The following is a 22,720-nucleotide window of genomic DNA, read 5'->3' on the forward strand; positions in this document are numbered from 1 at the left end:
TCTCTTCTCTTCTCTTCTCCTCTCCTCTCCCCTTTTCTCCTCTCTTCTCCTCTCCCCTCTCCTCTCCTTTCTTCTCCTCTCCCCTCCTTTCTTCTCTTCTCCCCTCTTCTTCTCTCCCCTCCTCTCCTCACTTTTCCCCTCTTCTCCTCTCTTCTCCTCTCCCTTCCTCTCTTCTTCCCTCTTCTCTTTTCCTCTCCCCTCTTCTCCCCTCTTCTCTTCTCCCCTCCTCTCTTCTCCTCTCTTCTCCGCTCCACTCTTCTCCTCTCTCCTTATCTCTTCTCCCCTCTTCTCTTCTCCCCTCCTCTCTTCTCCTCTTCTCCTCTCCCCTCTTCTCCTCTCTTCTCCCCTCCTCTCTTTTCCTCATCTCCCCTCTTCTCCTCTCTTCTCCTCTCCCCTCTTCTTCTCTCCCATCTTCTCCTCTCCCCTCTTCTTTTCTCCTCTCCCCTCTTCTCTTCTCTTCTCTTCTCCTCTCCTCTCCCCTTTTCTCCTCTCTTCTCCTCTCCCCTCTCCTTTCTTCTCCTCTCCCCTCCTTTCTTCTCTTCTCCCCTCTTCTTCTCTCCCCTCCTCTCCTCACTTTTCCCCTCTTCTCCTCTCTTCTCCTCTCCCTTCCTCTCTTCTTCCCTCTTCTCTTTTCCTCTCCCCTCTTCTCCCCTCTTCTCTTCTCCCCTCCTCTCTTCTCCTCTCCACTCTTCTCCTCTCTCCTTATCTCTTCTCCCCTCTTCTCTTCTCCCCTCCTCTCTTCTCCTCTTCTCCTCTCCCCTCTTCTCCTCTCTTCTCCCCTCCTCTCTTTTCCTCATCTCCCCTCTTCTCCTCTCTTCTCCTCTCCCCACTTCTCCTCTCCCCTCCTCTCTTCTTCTCGCTTCTCTTATCCTCTCCCCTCTTCTCCTCTCTTCTCTTCTTCCCTCCCCTCTTCTCTTCTCCTCTCCCCTCTTCTCTTCTCTTCTCCTCTCCCCTCTTCTCTCCTCCTCTCCTCTCTTCTCCTCTCTTCTCCTCTCTTCTCCTCTCCCCTGCTCTCTTCTTCTCTCTTCTCTTCTCCTCTCCCCTCTTCTCCTCTCTTCTCTTCTTCCCTCCCCTCTTCTCTTCTCCTCTCCCCTCTTCTCTTCTCCTCTCCGCTCTTCTCTTCTCCTCTCCCCTCTTCTCTTCTCCTCTCCTCTCCTCTCCCCTCTTCTCCTCTCTTCTCCTCTCCCCTCCTCTCTTCTCCTCTCTCGATCCGCTTGTCTGTCTGCCGACTGCTAAGCAGATCATTTATACCCTCTTTAGACGATAATTTCTACATGGCTAGGGAGGGAGGGAGGGTGGGTGGGTGAGTAGGTGGGAGAGAGAGAGAAATAGAGAGGGAGAGAGGGAGGGATTCAACAATGCTGGGCCTGGTCATGGGGGAGAAAGGAAGGATGAGTCTGAGGAAATTGAATTGATGCAGAAACAGCCGACGTGTTATTTAGCATTCTGCCTGATCGCTACCCCTCTCTAAGGCTTAGCATGGTGTTAATACACAGAGTTGTCCACTCATGAAGTATCACTGTGCTAACTATCCTCTCTCTCTGTCTCTGTGTGTGTGTGTGTGTGTGTGTGTGTGTGTGTGTGTGTGTGTGTGTGTGTGTGTGTGTGTGTGTGTGTGTGTCTCTCTCTAGGCTCAGGCTCCTGTCGGTTCAGTTACTCTGACCCCAGCATCATCGTGTCGTTCAGTCTGAACAAGAATAACGGCTCAGATGACTGGATCACCCTGGAGAAGATCCGGTCTCTCTCTCTTTCATCATCCCTTTCTCTCTCCCTCCATCCATACCTATTGACATCTGTCATTTGTCTCCCCTTCCTCTCTCTCTCCCCTCTCTCTTTCTTTCTCTCTCTCTCTCTCTCTCTCTCTCTCTCTCTCTGTCTCTCTCGCTCCCTTGCTCTCTTTCTCTCTGTCTCTCTCTCTCTTTCTCTCTCTCTCTCTCTCTCGCTCCCTTGCTCTCTCTCTCTCACTCTCTCTCTCTCTCTCTCTCTCTCTCTCTCTCACTCTCTCTCTCTTTCTCTCTGTCTCTCTCTTGTACTCTCTCTCTCTTGATCTCTTCTTCCCACTCTCTCACTCTCTCATTTCCTCTCTATATCCTGTCCTCCTCACACAGACATCCATCTGTCTCTCTCCCCCTCAACCTCCCCATATCTCTCTCTCTCCCCCTCCCCTCGTCCTCCCCCCCCTCTCTCTCTCTCTCTCTCCACCTCCTCCTCCCCTCTCCATTCTTATCTCCCAAGCTGAGAAATAACTGGATGATAATATCTTGTCATTAACTCCCAGCAGCGTGTTAATTTCATGTTCTGCTTTAGTATAAACACACAGCAACACCTACCCAGTACCAACCCACACTTACTCTGTGTACCGTTTCCCCGTCCACAGTGCTCCTACTAACAGCAGTACAGTAGTCCATCTCCTACCCCTGCCGGTGCGCTCCAAGAGGGATGGGGTGCGTGTACGGTGGTCCCAGGAGGCCCCCCAGGGGCCCGAGGGCTACGAGTCGTGCTGGGGCCTGGATAACATACTGCTGGTCAACGCTGCTCACAGACCCCCCCTGATGGAGGATAACCTGGACCCCCCCGACACAGCTAACTGGCTCTTCTTCCCTGGAGCCACCGTCAAGGTACCGTCCGATTCTTCTTCTTCCTCCTCCTCCTCTTCTTCAGGGTTTAATGGCAGTTTGGCAAACCAGTTTTTTTTTTAGGTGAGTTACTGCCAAGGTAATCACATTACCCTCACCAAGCTACTGTTGCTATAACTAGGGCCGGGGGGTTACGCGCTCACAGAAAAACGTATGTGTTGTGACCATGTTATATTCTATACTGTAATCAACTGTACAGAAACAGGGTTTAACCATGTTATATTCTATACTGTAATCATCTGTACAGAAACAGGGTTTAACCATGTTATATTCTATACTGTAATAGTAACAGGGTTTAACCATGTTATATTCTATACTGTAATCATCTGTACAGAAACAGGGTTTAACCATGTTATATTCTAAACTGTAATCATCTGTACAGAAACAGGGTTTAACCATGTTATATTCTATACTGTAATCATCTGTACAGAAACAGGGTTTAACCATGTTATATTCTATACTGTAATCATCTGTACAGAAACAGGGTTTAACCATGTTATATTCTATACTGTAATCATCTGTACAGAAACAGGGTTTAACCATGTTATATTCTATACTGTAATCATCTGTACAGAAACAGGGTTTAACCATGTTATATTCTATACTGTAATCATCTGTACAGAAACAGGGTTTAACCATGTTATATTCTATACTGTAATCATCTGTACAGAAACAGGGTTTAACCATGTTATATTCTATACTGTAATCATCTGTACAGAAACAGGGTTTAACCATGTTATATTCTATACTGTAATAGTAACAGGGTTTAACCATGTTATATTCTATACTGTAATCAACTGTACAGAAACAGGGTTTAACCATGTTATATTCTATACTGTAATAGTAACAGGGTTTAACCATGTTATATTCTATACTGTAATCATCTGTACAGAAACAGGGTTTAACCATGTTATATTCTATACTGTAATCATCTGTACAGAAACAGGGTTTAACCATGTTATATTCTATACTGTAATCATCTGTACAGAAACAGGGTTTAACCATGTTATATTCTATACTGTAATCATCTGTACAGTAACAGGGTTTAACCATCTTGTATTATTATCTTTATTAATGCAATGTATCTGACATATGACTGTTCTTTCCCAGCATGCCTGTCAGTCAGAGGGCAACGCTCTGTATTTCCATGGCAACAACGAGGAGGGTGTGGGCCACTCCTTCGCCTCCACCCGAGACATCGACCTCCACCGAGAGGAGGGGCGGAGCTACTGGGAGGAGGACTTTGAAAGCCCGCCCACCAAGTGAGTCATAATGATGTCACCATCATTAATTATTGTTACTTTTATCTCTTATTCTTATACATAACTTTTTTAAACTGCATTGTTGGTTAGGGGCTCATAAGAAAGCATTTCACTGTGAGGTCAACACCTGTAGTATTCAGCATTTCACTGTGAGGTCTACTACACCTGTTGTATTCAGCATTTCACTGTGAGGTCTACTACACCTGTTGTATTCAGCATTTCACTGTAAGGTCTACTACACCTGTTGTATTCAGCATTTCACTGTAAGGTCTACTACACCTGTTGTATTCAGCATTTCACTGTAAGGTCTACCTACACCTGTTGTATTCAGCATTTCACTGTAAGGTCTACTCCTGTAGTATTCAGCATTTCACTGTGAGGTCTACACCTGTTGTATTCAGCATTTCACTGTAAGGTCTACCTACACCTGTTGTATTCAGCATTTCATTGTGAGGTCTACTACACCTGTAGTATTCAGCATTTCACTGTGAGGTCTACTACACCTGTAGTATTCAGCATTTCACTGTAAGGTCTATCTACACCTGTTGTATTCAGCATTTCACTGTGAGGTCTACTACACCTGTAGTATTCAGCATTTCACTGTATGGTCTACCTACACCTGTTGTATTCAGCATTTCACTGTAAGGTCTACTACACCTGTAGTATTCAGCATTTCACTGTAAGGTCTACCTACACCTGTTGTATTCAGCATTTCACTGTAAGGTCTACTACACCTGTTGTATTCAGCATTTCACTGTAAGGTCTACTACACCTGTTGTATTCACCATTTCACTGTGAGGTCTACTACACCTGTTGTATTCAGCATTTTACTGTGAGGTCTACACCTGTTGTATTCAGCATTTCACTGTAAGGTCTACTACACCTGTTGTGTTCGGCATTTCACTGTAAGGTCTACCTACACCTGTTGTATTCAGCATTTCACTGTGAGGTCTACACCTGTTGTATTCAGCATTTCACTGTGAGGTCTACCTACACCTGTTGTATTCAGCATTTCACTGTGAGTTCTACACCTGTATTATTCAGCATTTCACTTTGAGGTCTACACCTGTAGTATTCAGCATTTCACTGTGAGGTCTACACCTGTAGTATTCAGCATTTCACTGTGAGGTCTACACCTGTAGTATTCAGCATTTCACTGTAAGCTCTACTACACCTGTAGTATTCAGCATTTCACTGTGAGGTCTACACCTGTAGTATTCAGCATTTCACTGTGAGGTCTACTACACCTGTTGTATTCAGCATTTCACTATGAGGTCTATTACACCTGTTGTATTCAGCATTTCACTGTAAGGTCTACTACACCTGTTGTATTCAGCATTTCACTGTGAGGTCTACACCTGTAGTATTCAGCATTTCACTGTAAGGTCTACACCTGTTGTATTTGGCGCATGTGACTAATAACATTTGATTTGAAATTATTTGATCATCATCCTCATCTCCCTTTCCCTCTTTATGTGTCCCCCCTAGCTGTGTCCCTAGCTGTATCCCTAGCTGTGTCCATAGCTGTATCCCCCCTAGCTGTATCCCCCCTAGCTGTGTCCCTAGCTGTATCCCTAGCTGTATCCCCCCTAGCTGTATCCCCCCTAGCTGTGTCCCTAGCTGTGTCCCCCCTAGCTGTATCCTCCCTAGCTGTATCCCCCCTAGCTGTATCCTCCCTAGCTGTATCCCCCCCCTAGCTGTATCCCCCCTAGCTGTATCCCCCCTAGCTGTATCCCCCCAGCTGTATCCCTAGCTGTATCCCCCCTAGCTGTATCCCCCCTAGCTGTGTCCCCCCTAGCTGTGTCCCCCCTAGCTGTGTCCCCCTAGCTGTGTCCCTAGCTGTATCCCTAGCTGTATCCACCCTAGCTGTGCCCCCCTAGCTGTATCCTCCCTAGCTGTATCCCTAGCTGTATCCCTAGCTGTATCCCCCTAGCTGTATCCCTAGCTGTATCCCTAGCTGTATCCCTAGCTGTATCCCTAGCTGTATCCCCCTAGCTGTACCCCTAGCTGTATCCCTAGCTGTATCCCCCCTAGCTGTGTCCCTAGCTGTATCCCTAGCTGTGTCCCTAGCTGTGTCCCCCCTAGCTGTATCCTCCCTAGCTGTGTCCCCCCTAGCTGTGTCCCTAGCTGTATCCCTAGCTGTGTCCCTAGCTGTGTCCCTAGCTGTATCCCTAGCTGTATCCCCCCCTAGCTGTATCCCCCTAGCTGTATCCCCCCTAGCTGTATCCCCCCTAGCTGTATCCCCCCTAGCTGTGTCCCTAGCTGTACCCCTAGCTGTATCCCTAGCTGGAAGGAATATCTGAGTTGTGTATAACGTCAGCCGTAAGAGGAGAGAGTGCAGGGAAGAGAAACGGATACCTCTTTGTGTCGCCTTTCAAGTGTGTGGATGTCATTCACTAAGCCTGTCATCTGTCATGTACTTCAATTCAGAGGACCTGTCTATGTCAGCTGAAACCTGTCAACTTGTCATGTTGTGTGTCACACGTCAGCCAAAGAGGAGAGAGTGCAGTGAAGAGAAACAAGAGGCTTTTTACCGTCACATGTCCTCTGTCATGTATTGAGGTCAGGGGACCTGTCTATGTCCTCTGTCATGTATTGAGGTCAGGGGACCTGTCCATGTCCTCTGTCATGTATTGAGGTCAGGGGACCTGTCCATGTCCTCTGTCATGTATTGAGGTCAGGGGACCTGTCTATGTCCTCTGTCATGTATTGAGGTCAGGGGACCTGTCTATGTCCTCTGTCATGTATTGAGGTCAGGGGACCTGTCCATGTCCTCTGTCATGTATTGAGGTCAGGGGACCTGTCTATGTCCTCTGTCATGTATTGAGGTCAGGGGACCTGTCCATGTCAGCAGAAACCTGCTGAGGACTGAACAGGTGCTGTTCACCTCCCTGACAACCTACTCCATCTGTCACACATGCACAGATCATTCAGAACTGGTAGAGAGAAGGAGAGAGGGATGAAGAGACAGAGAGAAAGAGGGAGAGATAGATGGAGAAAGAGGGAGAGATAGATGGAGAGAAGCAGAGAGAGAGAGAGGAGCGCAGAGAGAGAGAGAGAGAGATGGAGAAACAGAGAGAGAGATGGAGAAACAGAGAGAGAGATGGAGAAACAGAGAGAGAGATGGAGAAACAGAGAGAGAGATGGAGAAACAGAGAGAGAGATGGAGAAACAGAGAGAGAGATGGAGAAACAGAGAGAGAGATGGAGAAACAGAGAGAGAAAGAGAGAGAGAGAGAGAAACAGAGAGAGAGATGGAGAAAGAGGGAGAGATAGATGGAGAGAAGCAGAGAGAGAGAGGAGCGCAGAGAGAGAGAGAGATGGAGAGAAGCGCAGAGAGAGAGAGAGCGAGAGAGATGGAGAAACAGAGAGAGAAAGAGAGAGAGAGAGCGAGAGAGATGGAGAAACAGAGAGAGAAAGAGAGAGAGAGAGAAACAGAGAGAGAAACAGAGAGAGAGAGAAACAGAGAGAGAAACAGAGAGAGAGATGGAGAAAGAGGGAGAGATAGATGGAGAGAAGCAGAGAGAGAGAGAGAAACAGAGAGATGGAGAGAAGCGCAGAGAGAGAGAGAGAGATGAACATAATGAGAGGCAGGGTTTGGAGAGAAGCGCAGAGAAAGAGAGAGATGAACATAATGAGAGGCAGGGTTTGGAGAGAAGCACAGAGAGAGAGAGAGAGAGAGAGAGAGAGAGAGAGAGAGAGAGAGAGAGAGAGAGAGAGAGAGAGAGAGAGAGAGAGAGAGAGAGAGAGAGAGATGAACATAATGAGAGGCAGGGTTTGGAGAGAAGCGCAGAGAGGGAGAGAGAGATGAACATAATGAGAGGCAGGGTTTGGAGAGAAGCGCAGAGAGAGAGAGAGATGAACATAATGAGAGGCAGGGTTTGGAGAGTTATGGATCGATATGAGGAAGTGATTAAGGAAGCCCCGTGCTCTGTGTCAGTATGTTAATGAGAGGAGAATCCCAGGTCTATGTTCTTTCCCCACACACACACACACACACACACACAAACACACAGTTAACATGGGCAGTAATTGCATACTATGACATCTCACACCTATTACGTAGTGTATGAGGACATGTTTTGCAGGCTAAGCATGGAGAACTCCTCGCTCTCTATGTCACCACCTGTAGAGGCGCCTCATCCCAACAACCCTGCTGATGTGACAGGGATACTGAGGGTAACACCTGACAGAGGAGAGAGATCGCAGGAGAGAGGAGGAATATAGATACCTCCTAATGAATATCCTGATATATACACTGATATAGTCATGTGAAGAAGGAGACATTAGGAGCAGAGGAGAGGAGAGGAGAGGAGAGGAGAGGAGAGGAGAGGAGAGGAGAGGAGAGGAGAGGAGAGGAGAGGAGAGGAGATGAGAGGATAGGGGATAGAAGGAAGGAAGGAAGGAAGGAAGGAAGGAAGGAAGGAAGGAAGGAAGGAAGGAAGGAAGGAAGGAAGGAAGGAAGGAAGGAAGGAAGGAAGGAAGGAAGGAAGGAAGGAAGGAAGGAAGAGGCAGCCAGAGAGACGAGGAATATAGATACCTCCTAATGAATATCCTGATATATACACTGATATGTCATGTGAAGGAGACATTAGGAGGAGAGGAGAGGAGAGGAGAGGAGAGGAGAGGAGAGGAGAGGAGAGGAGAGGAGAGGAGAGGAGAGACCCAGGGTGATTGTTAACCATCTTCAACAGGTACCTCTTTCAGAGTCCATTGATTACAACGTAGTGCGCTTTTTCACTGTGTGTAGTGAGGCATTGTTCTGTCTGTGTAAAGTTTACTTCAGTACTAATATATCCCTTCTCTCTCTATCTTTCTATTTGTGTGTGTGCCTATGTTTGTGTGTGTGTGTGTTTAGCTGGGACATCGAGGGGGCAGTGTATGGGACCCAGTGTGGAGAGATAGAGTCAGGCATGGCCCTGGTGTTCGAGAGGGGTGGAGAGAGGAAGATGTGTACTCCCTACCTGGATACCACCTCCTTTGGAAACATCCGCTTCCACTTCACCATGGGTAAAGTTACCACCAACACAGACTGTTACCCACGTGTCTAAAAATACCTTCTCCCCTCCTTCCCTTCACTGACCTCAAAGAACTGATGAACTTCCTCCATATTGTTTTTAACTGTCAAGTTCAGTCAGAGCAGATGGAGGGACAAGGAGCAGACAGATCAGTGCAGACGGAGAGGGACAAGGAGCAGACATACCAGTCAGAGCAGATGGAGAGGGACAAGGAGCAGACAGATACCAGTCAGAGCAGATGGAGAGGGACAAGGAGCAGACAGATCAGTGCAGACGGAGAGGGACAAGGAGCAGACAGATCAGTGCAGACGGAGAGGGACAAGGAGCAGACAGATGCCAGTCAGAGCAGATGGAGAGGGACAAGGGGCAGACAGATGCCAGTCAGAGCAGATGGAGAGGGACAAGGGGCAGACATACCAGTCAGAGCAGATGGAGAGGGACAAGGAGCAGACAGATCAGTGCAGACGGAGAGGGACAAGGAGCAGACAGATACTAGTCAGAGCAGATGGAGAGGGACATAGGGGCAGACAGATACTAGTCAGAGCAGATGGAGGGACAAGGGGCAGACAGATACCAGTCAGAGCAGATGGAGAGGGACATAGGAGCAGACAGATACCAGTCAGAGCAGATGGAGAGGGACAAGGAGCAGACAGATACCAGTCAGAGCAGATGGAGAGGGACAAGGAGCAGACAGATCAGTGCAGACGGAGAGGGACAAGGAGCAGACAGATGCCAGTCAGAGCAGATGGAGAGGGACAAGGAGCAGACAGATCAGAGCAGATGGAGAGGGACAAGGGGCAGACAGATCAGTGCAGATGGAGAGGGACAAGGAGCAGACAGATCAGAGCAGATGGAGAGGGACAAGGGGCAGACAGATCAGTGCAGATGGAGAGGGACAAGGGGCAGACAGATCAGTGCAGATGGAGAGGGACAAGGAGCAGACAGATGATAGTCAGAGCAGATGGAGAGGGACAAGGGGCAGACAGATCAGAGCAGATGGAGAGGGACAAGGAGCAGACAGATCAGTGCAGATGGAGAGGGACAAGGAGCAGACAGATCAGTGCAGATGGAGAGGGACAAGGAGCAGACAGATCAGTGCAGATGGAGAGGGACAAGGAGCAGACAGATCAGAGCAGATGGAGAGGGACAAGGGGCAGACAGATGATAGTCAGAGCAGATGGAGAGGGACAAGGGGCAGACAGATCAGAGCAGATGGAGAGAACAAGGAGCAGACAGATCAGTGCAGATGGAGGGACAAGGGGCAGACAGATACCAGTCAGAGCAGATGGAGAGGGACAAGGAGCAGACAGATACTAGTCAAAGCAGATGGAGAGGGACATAGGGGCAGACAGATACTAGTCAGAGCAGATGGAGAGGGACATAGGGGCAGACAGATACCAGTCAGAGCAGATGGAGAGGGACATAGGGGCAGACAGATCAGTGCAGATGGAGAGGGACATAGGGGCAGACAGATCAGAGCAGATGGAGAGGGACAAGGAGCAGACAGATACTAGTCAGAGCAGATGGAGGGGACAAGGAGCAGACAGATACTAGTCAGACCTAGACCACACACACACACCACGTGCTGTTGGACACCGACTGTCTCTATGTTTCCCCGACTGTGTGTGTGTTTTCCTGCAGGTGGAGGAGAGTGTGACCCAGGAGAGTCCCATGAGAATGATGTCATCTTGTTTGGGAGGTCAGAGGGCAGGAGAGACCACGTGCTGTTAGACACCCTGCCATACTCCTCCTACAAGGTGAGACCAAACACACACACACACCACTTGCTGTTAGACACCCTGCCATTCTCCTCCTACAAGGTGAGCACACACACACACACACACACACACACACACACACACACACACACACACACACACACACACACACCACGTGCTGTTGGACACCCTGCCATAATCCTACAAGGTGAGACCAAACACACACACACGTACTGTTGGACACTGTGCCATACACACACCTGCTCTGTCCTCTACACAGACCTGCTCTGTCCTCTACACTGACCTGCTCTGTCCTCTACACTGACCTGCTCTGTCCTCTACACTGACCTGCTCTGTCCTCTACACTGACCTGCTCTGTCCTCTACACTGACCTGCTCTGTCCTCTACACTACACACAGACCTGCTCTGTCCTCTACACTACACAGACCTGCTCTATAATATGAACTAGCTCTAACTGTTCTGTTGATGTTTAGGAGAATGTAAAATGTGTTGATCCAACCAACTCTGTTTTTCCTCTACTGTGTTTCCTCTCCTTTCCCCCCATATCTCTCCTCTCCCAACCCTCTCTCTCCATCTTTCCCCATTTCACTCCTCTCCACCTCCTCCTCCCTCACCTCCTTCCTCTCCTCTACTTTTATAACCTTTGTTATTCCCTTATCCTCCTCCCTCTTCCCCCTCTCCTCCCTACTCCTCCTCCTCTCTCCTCCCCTCTCCTCCCCTAGAGTCCATCTGTAGTATCAGTAGCCCTACCTACAGACCTCCAGACCCCCTGTCACCCAGTTCTGTCTGGAGCAGCGGGCACACGGTGGTGCCAAGCGTCACGTCTGGGCCGTAGACTTCATGCAGCTGCTGCCGGTTCTGCCTGCCACACACACCCACGTGGCCCAGTTCTCCATCAACCTGGGCTGTGGATCCTACCAGCCTGCCAACAGGTACAATCACCCACCTTCTGTACTGTTGCACTCAACAGCCAGCACAATGCAAAACAATACAATACATTTTCTATTTGCTAATTGCACACATTTCATAATAATATATTTTTACAATACTGACAATTCTTCCCCCATTTTTCAACACTGACAATTCTTCCCCCATTTTTCAATACTGACAATTCTTCCCCCATTTTTCAACACTGACAATTCTTCCCCCCATTTTTCAACACTGACAATTCTTCCCCCATTTTTCAACACTGACAATTCTTCCCCCCATTTTTCAATACTGACAATTCTTCCCCCCATTTTTCAATACTGACAATTCTTCCCCCCATTTTTCAACACTGACAATTCTTCCCCCCCCATTTTTCAACACTGACAATTCTTCCCCCATTTTTCAATACTGACAATTCTTCCCCTTATTTACAATGTGTGTAAGGTGTCATAAAAACGTGTCTTCCTCTTTGTTAGTGTCAATCTGGAGTTTTCCACCAATCACGGTCATTCCTGGTCCCTGCTCCACACAGAGTGTCTCCCAGACTTGTGTGCTGGACCTCACCTACCACATAGCACCATCTACTCCTCTGATAACTACAGCGGGTAGGGATGTCTGTGTTAATGTGTGTGTAGTGTGTGTGTGTGTGTGTGTGTGTGTGTGTAGTGTGTGTGTAGTGTTTTCCTGGATATGCACTTTTAGAAAGAAAGTTGCTAAGTTGAACCATTCAGGGTTCATCGGTTTGTCCTGATAGGTTAAACCTTTTTGGTGCTGGGAAGAACCCTCCATGAATGGTTCCACCTAGAACCCTCCATGAATGGTTCCACCTAGAACCCTCCATGAATGGTTCCACCTAGAACCCTCCATGAATGGTTCCACCTAGAACCCTCCATGAATGGTTCCACCTAGAACCCTCCATGAATGGTTCCACCTAGAACCCTCCATGAATGGTTCCACCTAGAACCCTCTATGAATGTTATTTAATGATGTTACGTACGCCTCTGGGAGGGGGGAAACGTAACACCCTGCTATGCTCAACTCCCCGTGGAGGTATAGAGGTATTGGGACTTTAGGTATAGCGGTATGGGACTGTAGGTGGAGGTATGGAACTGTAGGTAGAGGTATAGAGGTATAGAGGTATGGGACTGTAGGAGGAGGTATGGGACTGTAGGTGGGGGTATGGGACTGTAGGTGGAGGTATGGGACTGTAGGTGGGGGTATGGGACTGTAGGCGGAGGTATGGGACTGTAGGCGGAGGTATGGGACTGTAGGCGGAGGTATAGAGGTATGGGACTGTAGGCGGAGGTATAGAGGTATGGGACTGTAGGCGGAGGTATAGAGGTATGGGACTGTAGGCGGAGGTATAGAGGTATGGGACTGTAGGCGGAGGTATAGAGGTATGGGACTGTAGGCGGAGGTATAGAGGTATGGGACTGTAGGCGGAGGTATAGAGGTATGGGACTGTAGGCGGAGGTATAGAGGTATGGGACTGTAGGCGGAGGTATAGAGGTATGGGACTGTAGGCGGAGGTATAGAGGTATGGGACTGTAGGCGGAGGTATAGAGGTATGGGACTGTAGGCGGAGGTATAGAGGTATGGGACTGTAGGCGGAGGTATAGAGGTATGGGACTGTAGGCGGAGGTATAGAGGTATGGGACTGTAGGCGGAGGTATAGAGGTATGGGACTGTAGGCGGAGGTATAGAGGTATGGGACTGTAGGCGGAGGTATAGAGGTATGGGACTGTAGGCGGAGGTATAGAGGTATGGGACTGTAGGCGGAGGTATAAAGGTATGGGACTGTAGGCGGAGGTATGGGACTGTAGGCGGAGGTATAGAGGTATGGGACTGTAGGCGGAGGTATAGAGGTATGGGACTGTAGGCGGAGGTATAGAGGTATGGGACTGTAGGCGGAGGTATAGAGGTATGGGACTGTAGGCGGAGGTATAGAGGTATGGGACTGTAGGCGGAGGTATAGAGGTATGGGACTGTAGGCGGAGGTATAGAGGTATGGGACTGTAGGCGGAGGTATAGAGGTATGGGACTGTAGGTAGAGGTATAGAGGTATGGGACTATAGGTAGAGGTATAGAGGTATGGGACTATAGGTGGAGGTATGTGATTGTAGGCGGAGGTATAGAGGTATGGGACTGTAGGCGGAGGTATAGAGGTATGGGACTGTAGGTGGAGGTATAGAGGTATGGGACTGTAGGTGGAGGTATAGAGGTATGGGACTGTAGGTGGAGGTATAGAGGTATGCGACTGTAGGTAGAGGTATAGAGGTATGGGACTATAGGTGGAGGTATGTGATTGTAGGCGGAGGTATAGAGGTATGGGACTGTAGGCGGAGGTATAGAGGTATGGGACTGTAGGTGGAGGTATAGAGGTATGGGACTGTAGGTGGAGGTATAGAGGTATGGGACTGTAGGTGGAGGTATAGAGGTATGGGACTGTAGGTGGAGGTATAGAGGTATGGGACTGTAGGTGGAGGTATAGAGGTATGGGACTGTAGGTGGAGGTATAGAGGTACGGGACTGTAGGTGGAGGTATAGAGGTACGGGACTGTAGGTGGAGGTATAGAGGTACGGGACTGTAGGTGGAGGTATAGAGGTACAGGACTGTAGGTGGAGGTATAGAGGTATGGGACTGTAGGTGGAGGTCCGCCCAGGTCTTACCTAGTGTGCATAGACAGAGTGCATACCACAGGTACAGTTGAAGTCGGAAGTTTACATACACCTTAGCCAAATACATTTAAACTAAGTTTTTCACAATTCCTGACATTTAATCCTAGTAAAAAATTCCCTGTCTTAGGTCAGTTAGGATCACCACTTTATTTTAAGAATGTGAAATGTCAGAATAATAGTAGAGTGATTTATTTCACCTTATATTTCTTTCATCACATTCCCAGTGGGTCAGAAATGTACATACACTCAATTAGTATTTGGTAGCATTGCCTTTAAAATTGTTTAACCTGGGTCATACGTTTCAAGTAGCCTTCCACAAGCTTCCCACAGTAAGTTGGGTGAATTTTGGACCATTCCTCCTGACAGAGCTGGTGTAACTGAGTCAGGTTTGTAGGCCTCCTTGCTCGCACACGCTTTTTCAGTTCTGTCCAGAAAGTTTCTACAGGATTGAGGTCAGGGCTTTGTGATGGCCACTCTAATACCTTGACTGTGTTGTCCTTAAGCCATTTTGCCACAACTTTGGAAGTATGCTTGGGGTCATTGTCCATTTGGAAGACCCATTTGCGACCAAGCTTTAACTTCCTGACTGACGTCTTGAGATGTTGCTTCAATATATCCACATAATTTTCCATCCTCATGAAGCCATCTATTTTGTGAAGTGCACCAGCCCCTCCTGCAGCAAAGCACCCCCACAACATGATGCTGCCACCCCCGTGCTTCACGGTTGGGATGGTGTTCGTCGGCTTGCAAGCATCCCACCTTTTCCCTCCAAACATAATGATGGTCATTATGGCCAAACAGTTATATTTTTATTTCATCAGACCAGAGGACATTTCTCCAAAAAGTACAATCTTCGTCCCCATGTGCAGTTGCAAACCGTAGTGTGGCTTTTTTATGGCAGTTTTGGAGCAGTAGCTTTTTCCTTGCTGAGCGGCCTTTCAGGTTATGTCGATATAGGACTCGTTTCACTGTGGATATAGATACTTTTGTACCTGTTTCCTCCAGTATCTTCACAAGGTCCTTTGCTGTTGTTCTGGGATTGATTTGCACTTTTTGCACCAAAGTACGTTCATCTCTAGGAGACAGAACACGTCTCCTCCCTGAGCGGTATAACGGCTGTGTGGTCTCATGGTGTTTATACTTGCGTACTATTGTTGGTACAGATGAACGTGGTACCTTCAGGCGTTTGGAAATTGCTCCCAGGGATGAACCAGACTTGTGAAGGTCTACCATTCTTTTTTCTGATTTCTTTTGATTTTCCCATGACGTCAAGCAAAGAGGCACTGACTCAAATGATGTCACTGAGCCTATCAGAAGCTTCTAATGCCATGACATTTTCTGGAATGTTCCAAGCTGTTTAAAGGCACAGTCAACTTAGTGTATGTAAACTTCTGACCCACTGGAATTGTGATACGGTGAATTGTAAGTGAAATAATCTGTCTGAAAACAATTGTTGGAAAAATTACTTGTGTCATGCAAAGTAGATGTCCTAACCGACTTTGTGGAGTGGTTGAAAAACAAGTGAATGTAAACTTCCGACTTCAACAGTTTATGTATGCCCGCAGGCCTCTTGCCTAAGCACTCCCAAGGTGCCTTTCCCTTTCCCCCCTGGGAACAAAAACAGAATAATTACCAACTTAAAGCGAACAATTTCAATAATCACAAACACAGTCATTTTGGTATACACATACCTCAGCGGGACCGGCTACAAAATACTTCACAACAAATTATACAGACCCACAACCAACAGAGTACATACAAAGAAGCTCTTCCCTAACAAAGGAACACTGGCTTTTCAAGCTGCAGAACGAGTCGGTAATTAGAGACAGCTGTTTCCCCCAATGAGAGGGCGGGGTCAGAGCTCCAATTAGTGATGGGCCGACCAATCAGCTGCTTTGGGGGAATCCAGGAAGCCATTTTCCTGAAATACACACATGCATGTACACAAACCCACAACACAGAAACGTAACATATGATAATATACGACATATATCATGAGACCTTTCTTTGAGGACCTAGTTATACCCTGACATAGTGGTGTTAGGAAACTCCTGGTTTACAGGCCACATCAGGCCTGCAAGTCATGTAATGCTGGCTTGCAAAGTGATGTGTAATTCCTATTGGAATACAGCCAGAGTTAGGATATCCAACAAGTGGAGTTGTTATTCACACGCAACCTGCATTCATGATGACTTGCAAGGTAGGGAAGATTGAATACCTTAATCATCTGAACTGGAACAGCCATCTCAGTAACGGGTACTATAAATCCAACTGATTGGATTAGTTTAGAAAACCTGTATGTTATTTGTCTTTGTGTAGTATAAAATGCATTAACCAATCAATGTACATGCAAAAAACACATATTACAGTAAAACAAACAATTCCGGAAAATCTCCCTTCAATAGAGCATGCTGGGAAATATTATATATGATTTAACGTAAAACCATTATTGCCTTCCAAAAAAATCACCCAAGAACCCTTTCCCCCAGAAACAATTCTTAGGATGTTAAAGGTCCTAGGTAGAACCCTATCCCTCCGCTAAAGAACCCCTTGGGAAGCCTTTTTTCTAAGAGTGTACTGTCTTACTGTTGGCATCTCCCTCTACGTCTCCATCTCCAGCTGGACGAGGATTTCCATCCCCTTACCCAACGCTGCCCTGACTGAGAACACCCAGTTCCGTTGGAGACAGGGTGGCATGGGAGCTGGTAACATGTGGGCCATAGATAACGGTGAGAACCTCATACACACACTGGTGGTCCTGTAATTCTCATAAGATCTTGGGACATTAAGTTTGTTGGTCCAATTCCCCTCAGATATTCACTTACTAAAAATACAAAGAGAATCAAATTCCTGTCTTTCCAAAAGTATTGTTTTTGGGTCGTTCATTTACTAATCTCTCTGTTATCTGTGTATCTGTCCAGTGTACATCGGTCCATCCTGCCTTCGTTTCTGCTCTGGAAGAGGACACTGCTCCCGTACCGGCTGCAAGTAAGAACAGATCTTATTAATGAAAGAATTAACGATATCATATCTTGAATGAATTATTCTCATTCTCAATAACGCTCATTCATCAAATGCCTTGCAGTTAATATCGTGATATATGGTGATCAAATCCTTTTATTTCTATTATTAAATGATGATAATAAATGTCCTGTCCATATGAGTACCCTTCTCTCTCTCTCTCTCTCTCTCTCTCTCTCTCTCTCTCTCTCTCTCTCTCTCTCTCTCTCTCTCTCTCTCTTCCCCTCTCTCTCTATCTCTCTCCCCCTCTCTCTCACACTCTCTCTCTCTCGCTCTCTCTCTCCCCTTCACTCTCTCTCTTTTTCTCTCTCGCTCTCTCTTTCTCTCTCTCTCTCTCTCTCTCCCCTCTCTCTCTATCTCTCTCTCTCTCTCTCGCTCTCTCTCTCCCCTTCACTCTCTCTCTCTTTCTCTCTCTCTCTCTCTCTCTCTCTCTCTCTCTCTCTCTCTTTCTTTCTTTCTTTCTTTCTTTCTCTCTCTCTCTCTCTCTCTCTCTCTCTCTCTCTCTCTCTCTCTCTCTCTCTCTCTCTCCCCCTTCATTCTCTCTCTCTCTCTCTCTCTCTCTCTTTCTCTCTCGCTCTATCTCTCTCCCCTTTCTCTCTCGCTCTCTCTCTCCCCCTCTCTTTCTCTCTCTCTTACTCTGTCTCTACTTCTCCCCTCTTATATTTTGTCTCTTTTCTCTTTATCTGTCTATTTTCTCTCTTATCCACATTTTTCTCTCCACCTACTTCCCTGATAATCTATTTTTCTTTTTCACAAATTGTTCTCCTCCACCTCCTCCCCATCCTCGCTCTCCCCACTCCCTCCCTTCCTCTCCCCTCTCTCTCCTCTCCTTCTCACTCCTCCCCTCTCCCTCTCCTCGCTCCCACACTCCATCCCTTCTTCTCCCCTCTTGTTTCTCCCCCCTCTCCATCTCCTCCCCTCCTCCCCACTCCCCCTCCTCGCTCTCCCCCTCCCTCCCTCCCTCCCTCCCTCCCTCCCTCCTCCCTCCCCTCCTCACACCTGTCCTCCTACCCCATGCCCTCTCTCCCCTCCCTCCTTCCTCTCCCCTCTCCTCCTCTTCCTCCCCTCCTCCCCCTGTCCTCCCCCTCCCTCCCTCCCTCCCCCCCCTCCCCTCCCCTCCCCTCCTCTCCCCTCCCCTCCCCTTTCCTCTCTCCCCTCCCTCCCTTCTTCTCCTTTCCCCTCTCCCTTGTCTTCCTCCCCCTCCTCTCTCTCTCCCTCCTCGTTCTCCCTCTCCCTCCTCCCTCCTCCCTCTCTTCCTCTCGTCTCCTCCTGCAGGTGTGACCCAGGGTTTAGTGGTCCAGCCTGTGAGCTGGCCTCCCAGACCTTCCCTGCCTTCCTGTCAGAGGGCTTCTCCAGTCCCAGACTCTCCTCCTATCACAGGTACACATGGGTTTGATGTTTAGCATTGTGTCTGCTCTTTGGGATTTGTTTTGTTTCTATTTTGTTTAATTCTATGTTTCTTTACTAGACTCTCTGTAGTGCCAGCTGATAGACCCTTCTAAACAGATCTCTGTCTTTCTCTCTGCCTCCCACAGCTTCTCCTCTCTGAGGGGAGCGGAGGTTAGCTTTGGCTGCGGGGTTCTGGCCAGCGGTAAGGCTTTGGTCTTCAACAGGGACAGCAGACGACACCTAGTGACCGCACCACTCGACAGCTCACAGGCCAGGTAGAGTACAGTACACACACACACACACACACACACACACACACACACACACACACACACACACACACACACACACACACACACACACACACACACACACACACACACACACACACACACACACACACACACACACACACTCATCTTTGACTATGGCTTTATTTTCAGTGTCAGAGAGTTTAACTTTATCCGAGTGAGATCGTGGCTCATCATCTCATCTCTGATTGATACCGCTGTTCCAAACAGTCACTCCTCCCTCCTCTGTCACATATCCCTTGGGTTGGAGACGGACAGGGACTGCGGATGACAGGAGAGATGAGGGCAAAGAAAGAATGAGAGAACGAGAGAGATGAGATGGCATCTGTGTTAGATTGATTATGCCTGCTGCGGCTCCCTGTGTGCCACCTGACGGACATATTTAATAGCAGTTTCCTCTCTGATTGAGTGAACACCTGCCTGCGAGAGAGGAAACTGGGCTGGTGATTAGAGCCAGATTGAGCCAGAGCCAAGGACAGAGGGAGCTGGGGGCTGAGAGTGTCACTGAGGGCAGCTCTCTGGGATGCTGTCATCTCTTCCCTAGTTGCTAACATGTCAACTCTCACTGACTCAATATGAGGTGTAAACATGGCTGTAAATGTCTCTCTCTCTCTGTCTCTCCGTCTCTGTCTCTCTATCTCTCAATTCAATTTCAATTTCAATTTAAGGGGCTTTATTGGCATGGGAAACACATGTTAACATTGTCAAAGCAAATGAAATAGATAATAAACAAAAGTGAAACGACACTCACAACATTTCAAAAGAATAAAGAAATTTCAAATGTCATATTATGTGCAAATAGTTAAATAGTTCAAGTACAAAAAGGGAAAATAAATAAACATAAATATGGGTTGTATTTACAATGGTGTTTGTTCTTCACTGGTTGACCTTTTCTTGTGGCAACAGGTCACACATCTTTAGATATGGGGAGTTTATCAAAATTGGATTTGTGTTCGAATTCTTTGTTTGTCTCTGTAATCTGAGGGAAATATGTGTCTCTAATATGGTCATATATTGGGCAGGAGGTTAGGAAGTGCAGCTCAGTTTCCACCTCATTTTGTGGGCAGTGTTGCACATAGCACTATCTCTCTCTCTCTCTCTCTCTCTCTCTCTCTCTCTCTCTCTCTCTCTCTCTATCCCTCTCTCTCTCTATCCCTCTCTCTATCCCTCTCTCTCCTCTATCCCTCTCTCTTTCTCTCTATCTCTACCCCCTCTCTCCTCTCTCTCCCTCTCTCTCTATCCCTCTCTCTATCCATCTCTCTGTCTCTCTCTTTACCTCCCTACTTTTCCTCTCATCTTTCTCCTCTATCTAATTTTGTCCTCATTTGTTTAATCATCTCATCTATCATTCTGCCACCCACCCACTCCCTCCCTCCTCCCCTCCCACCCTCCCTGTCTTCCTCCATCCATGTCTGTTTGTCTAACCCCTTTCCTCTCTCACCTCTCCTCCCTCCATCCACCCCTCTCTCTCTGTCAATCTATTCCCAACCTTACCCTTTACACCCCCCCTCTCTCTCTCTCTCTCTCTCTCTCTCGATCAATTTTCTAATTTTATTTTGCCACTATCAATCCATGTTTTCCTTTTCTCTCTACTCCTCCCTCTCCCCCTCCCCTCCCCCTCCCTCCCTCCCCTCCCTTCCCACCCATCCATCCATCCCCTCCCCCTCCCCCCTCCTCGCCTCCCTCCTCCCTCCCCTCCCTCCCCCCCTCCCTCCCCTCCCTTCCCCCTCCCTCCCTCCCCCCTCCCTCCCCTCCCCTCCCTCCCCCTCCAGGTACCTCCAGTTCACTCTGCGTCTTGGCAGTCGTAGCATCCTTAGTTCCTGTCCTGCCCCTGACCAATCAGGAGAGGGAGTCATGCTGCATTACTCTTCAGACAACAGCATCACCTGGACCCTCCTGCAACACTACGCTACCAGGGCTTCCACGAACCCAGGTACCACATCCTTAATGGAGGCCTCCTGCAACACTACACTTACCAGGGCTTCCACGATCCCAGGTACCACACCCTTAAAACCTCTTACATCTAGCCAACAGCCAATTGGATCGCATGGCGCGAAATACAAAAACCTCAAAAATCCAATAATTTCAATTTTTCAAACATACGACTATTTTACACCATTTGAAAGCTAAACCTCTCCTGAATCCAACCACGTAGTCCGATTTCGAAAAAAGGCTTTACAGCGAAAGCAAAACATTAGATTATGTTAGGAGAGTACATAGACCAAAATATTACACAGCCATTTTCCAAGCATGTATATATGTCAATAAAACCCAAAACACAGCTAAATGTGGCACTAACCTTTGATGATCTTCATCAGATGACACTCCTAGGACATTATGTTATACAATACATGTATGTTTTGTTCAATCAAGTTCATATTTATATCCAAAAACAGCTTTTTACATTGGCGCGTGATGTTCAGAAAATGTATTCCCACCAAAAACTCAGGTGAATTTACAAAAATACTCATCATAAATATTGACAAAATACATAACAATTATTTTAAGAATTATAGATAGAGAACTCCTTTATGCAATCGCTGTGTCAGATTTTAAAATAGGTTTTCGGCGAAAGCACATTTTTCAATATTCTGAGTACATAGCTCGCCATCACGGCGAGCTATTCAGACACCCGCCAAGTTCGGCGCAAACTAAACTCAGAATTAGTATTAGAAATATTGTATTACCTTTGCTGATCTTCGTTAGAATGCACTCCCAGGATTGCTACTTCCACAAGAAATGTTGTTTTTGTTCGAAATAATCCATAGTTATGTCCAAATACCTCCGTTTTGTTCGTGCGTTCAGGTCACTATCCACTATCCAACGCGCGAGCGTGATTCGAGACACACAAAAAGTCAAAATGTTCCATTACCGTACTTAGAAGCATGTCAAACGCTCTTTAAATCAATTTTTATGGTATTTTTAACGTAAAATTGCGATAATATTCCAACTGGACAATAGTGTATTCATTCAAGGAGGAAAAGAAAAACAAGCGTGCTTCGCAGGAAGGCGCATATCCAATCTCTTTGTCCTCAGGCAGACCACTCAGTAACTGAGCTCCTATACTCTGCCCAGAGACAGGAGAAGGCTCAATCCACTTTTTGAAGGCTTTAGACAGCCAGTTGAAGCCTTAGAAAGTGCAACGTAACAGCACAGATACTGTAGTTTCGAAAGGGACTAGAAAGAAGAACTACATTTCTCAGATCCTACACTTCCTGGTTGAATTTTTCTCAGGTTTTTGCCTGCCATATGAGTTCTGTTATACTCACAGACACCATTCAAACAGTTTTAGAAACGTCAGAGTGTTTTCTATCCAAATCTACTAATAATATGCATATTCTCATTTCCGGGAGCCAGAGTAGTAACCAGTTTAAATTGGGTACGTTTTTTCATCCGGCCGTGAAAATACTGCCCCTATCCATATCAGGTTAATGGAGGCCTCCTGCAACACTACGCTTACCAGGGCTTCCACGAACCCAGGTACCACATCCTTAATGGAGCCTGGTGCTGGGGGAGTGACAGAGATGTAACCTACAGGGACCCATTGACTCATTTAGTGTTGTCTACTGTGTTGTAATGAAGACAAATGGCTCTACACACTCACACACACACACACACACACACACACACACACACACACACACACACACACACACAGAGCAGGGCCTGTGCTGCCTGGAGCGCTCTTCATCAGGGGGGCAGAAGGCCAGGGGGAAAGTGTCAAGGATAGAGGTGTGTC

At 47.4% G+C, this 22,720-nt stretch overlaps 1 protein-coding gene across 1 annotated transcript in view; it reads left to right on the forward strand.

The window, feature by feature from the left end:
- Positions 1–18,650, forward strand: part of LOC123739251 (reelin-like) — a 25,804-nt gene extending 7,154 nt beyond the window's left edge. The window contains exons 5-14 of the mRNA XM_045713707.1: positions 1,632–1,737; positions 2,378–2,618; positions 3,747–3,898; positions 8,756–8,907; positions 10,557–10,672; positions 11,377–11,586; positions 12,058–12,186; positions 16,880–16,989; positions 17,182–17,248; positions 18,557–18,650. Coding sequence (XP_045569663.1) covers positions 1,632–1,737; positions 2,378–2,618; positions 3,747–3,898; positions 8,756–8,907; positions 10,557–10,672; positions 11,377–11,586; positions 12,058–12,156 — 1,076 coding nt within the window. The 3' untranslated portion in view covers positions 12,157–12,186; positions 16,880–16,989; positions 17,182–17,248; positions 18,557–18,650. The remainder of the gene's footprint in view (positions 1–1,631; positions 1,738–2,377; positions 2,619–3,746; positions 3,899–8,755; positions 8,908–10,556; positions 10,673–11,376; positions 11,587–12,057; positions 12,187–16,879; positions 16,990–17,181; positions 17,249–18,556) is intronic.
- Positions 18,651–22,720: the final 4,070 nt, after the last annotated feature.

The sequence above is a fragment of the Salmo salar genome, unplaced genomic scaffold (genome assembly GCF_905237065.1).
Source record: "Salmo salar unplaced genomic scaffold, Ssal_v3.1, whole genome shotgun sequence".
NCBI lineage: Eukaryota > Metazoa > Chordata > Actinopteri > Salmoniformes > Salmonidae > Salmo > Salmo salar.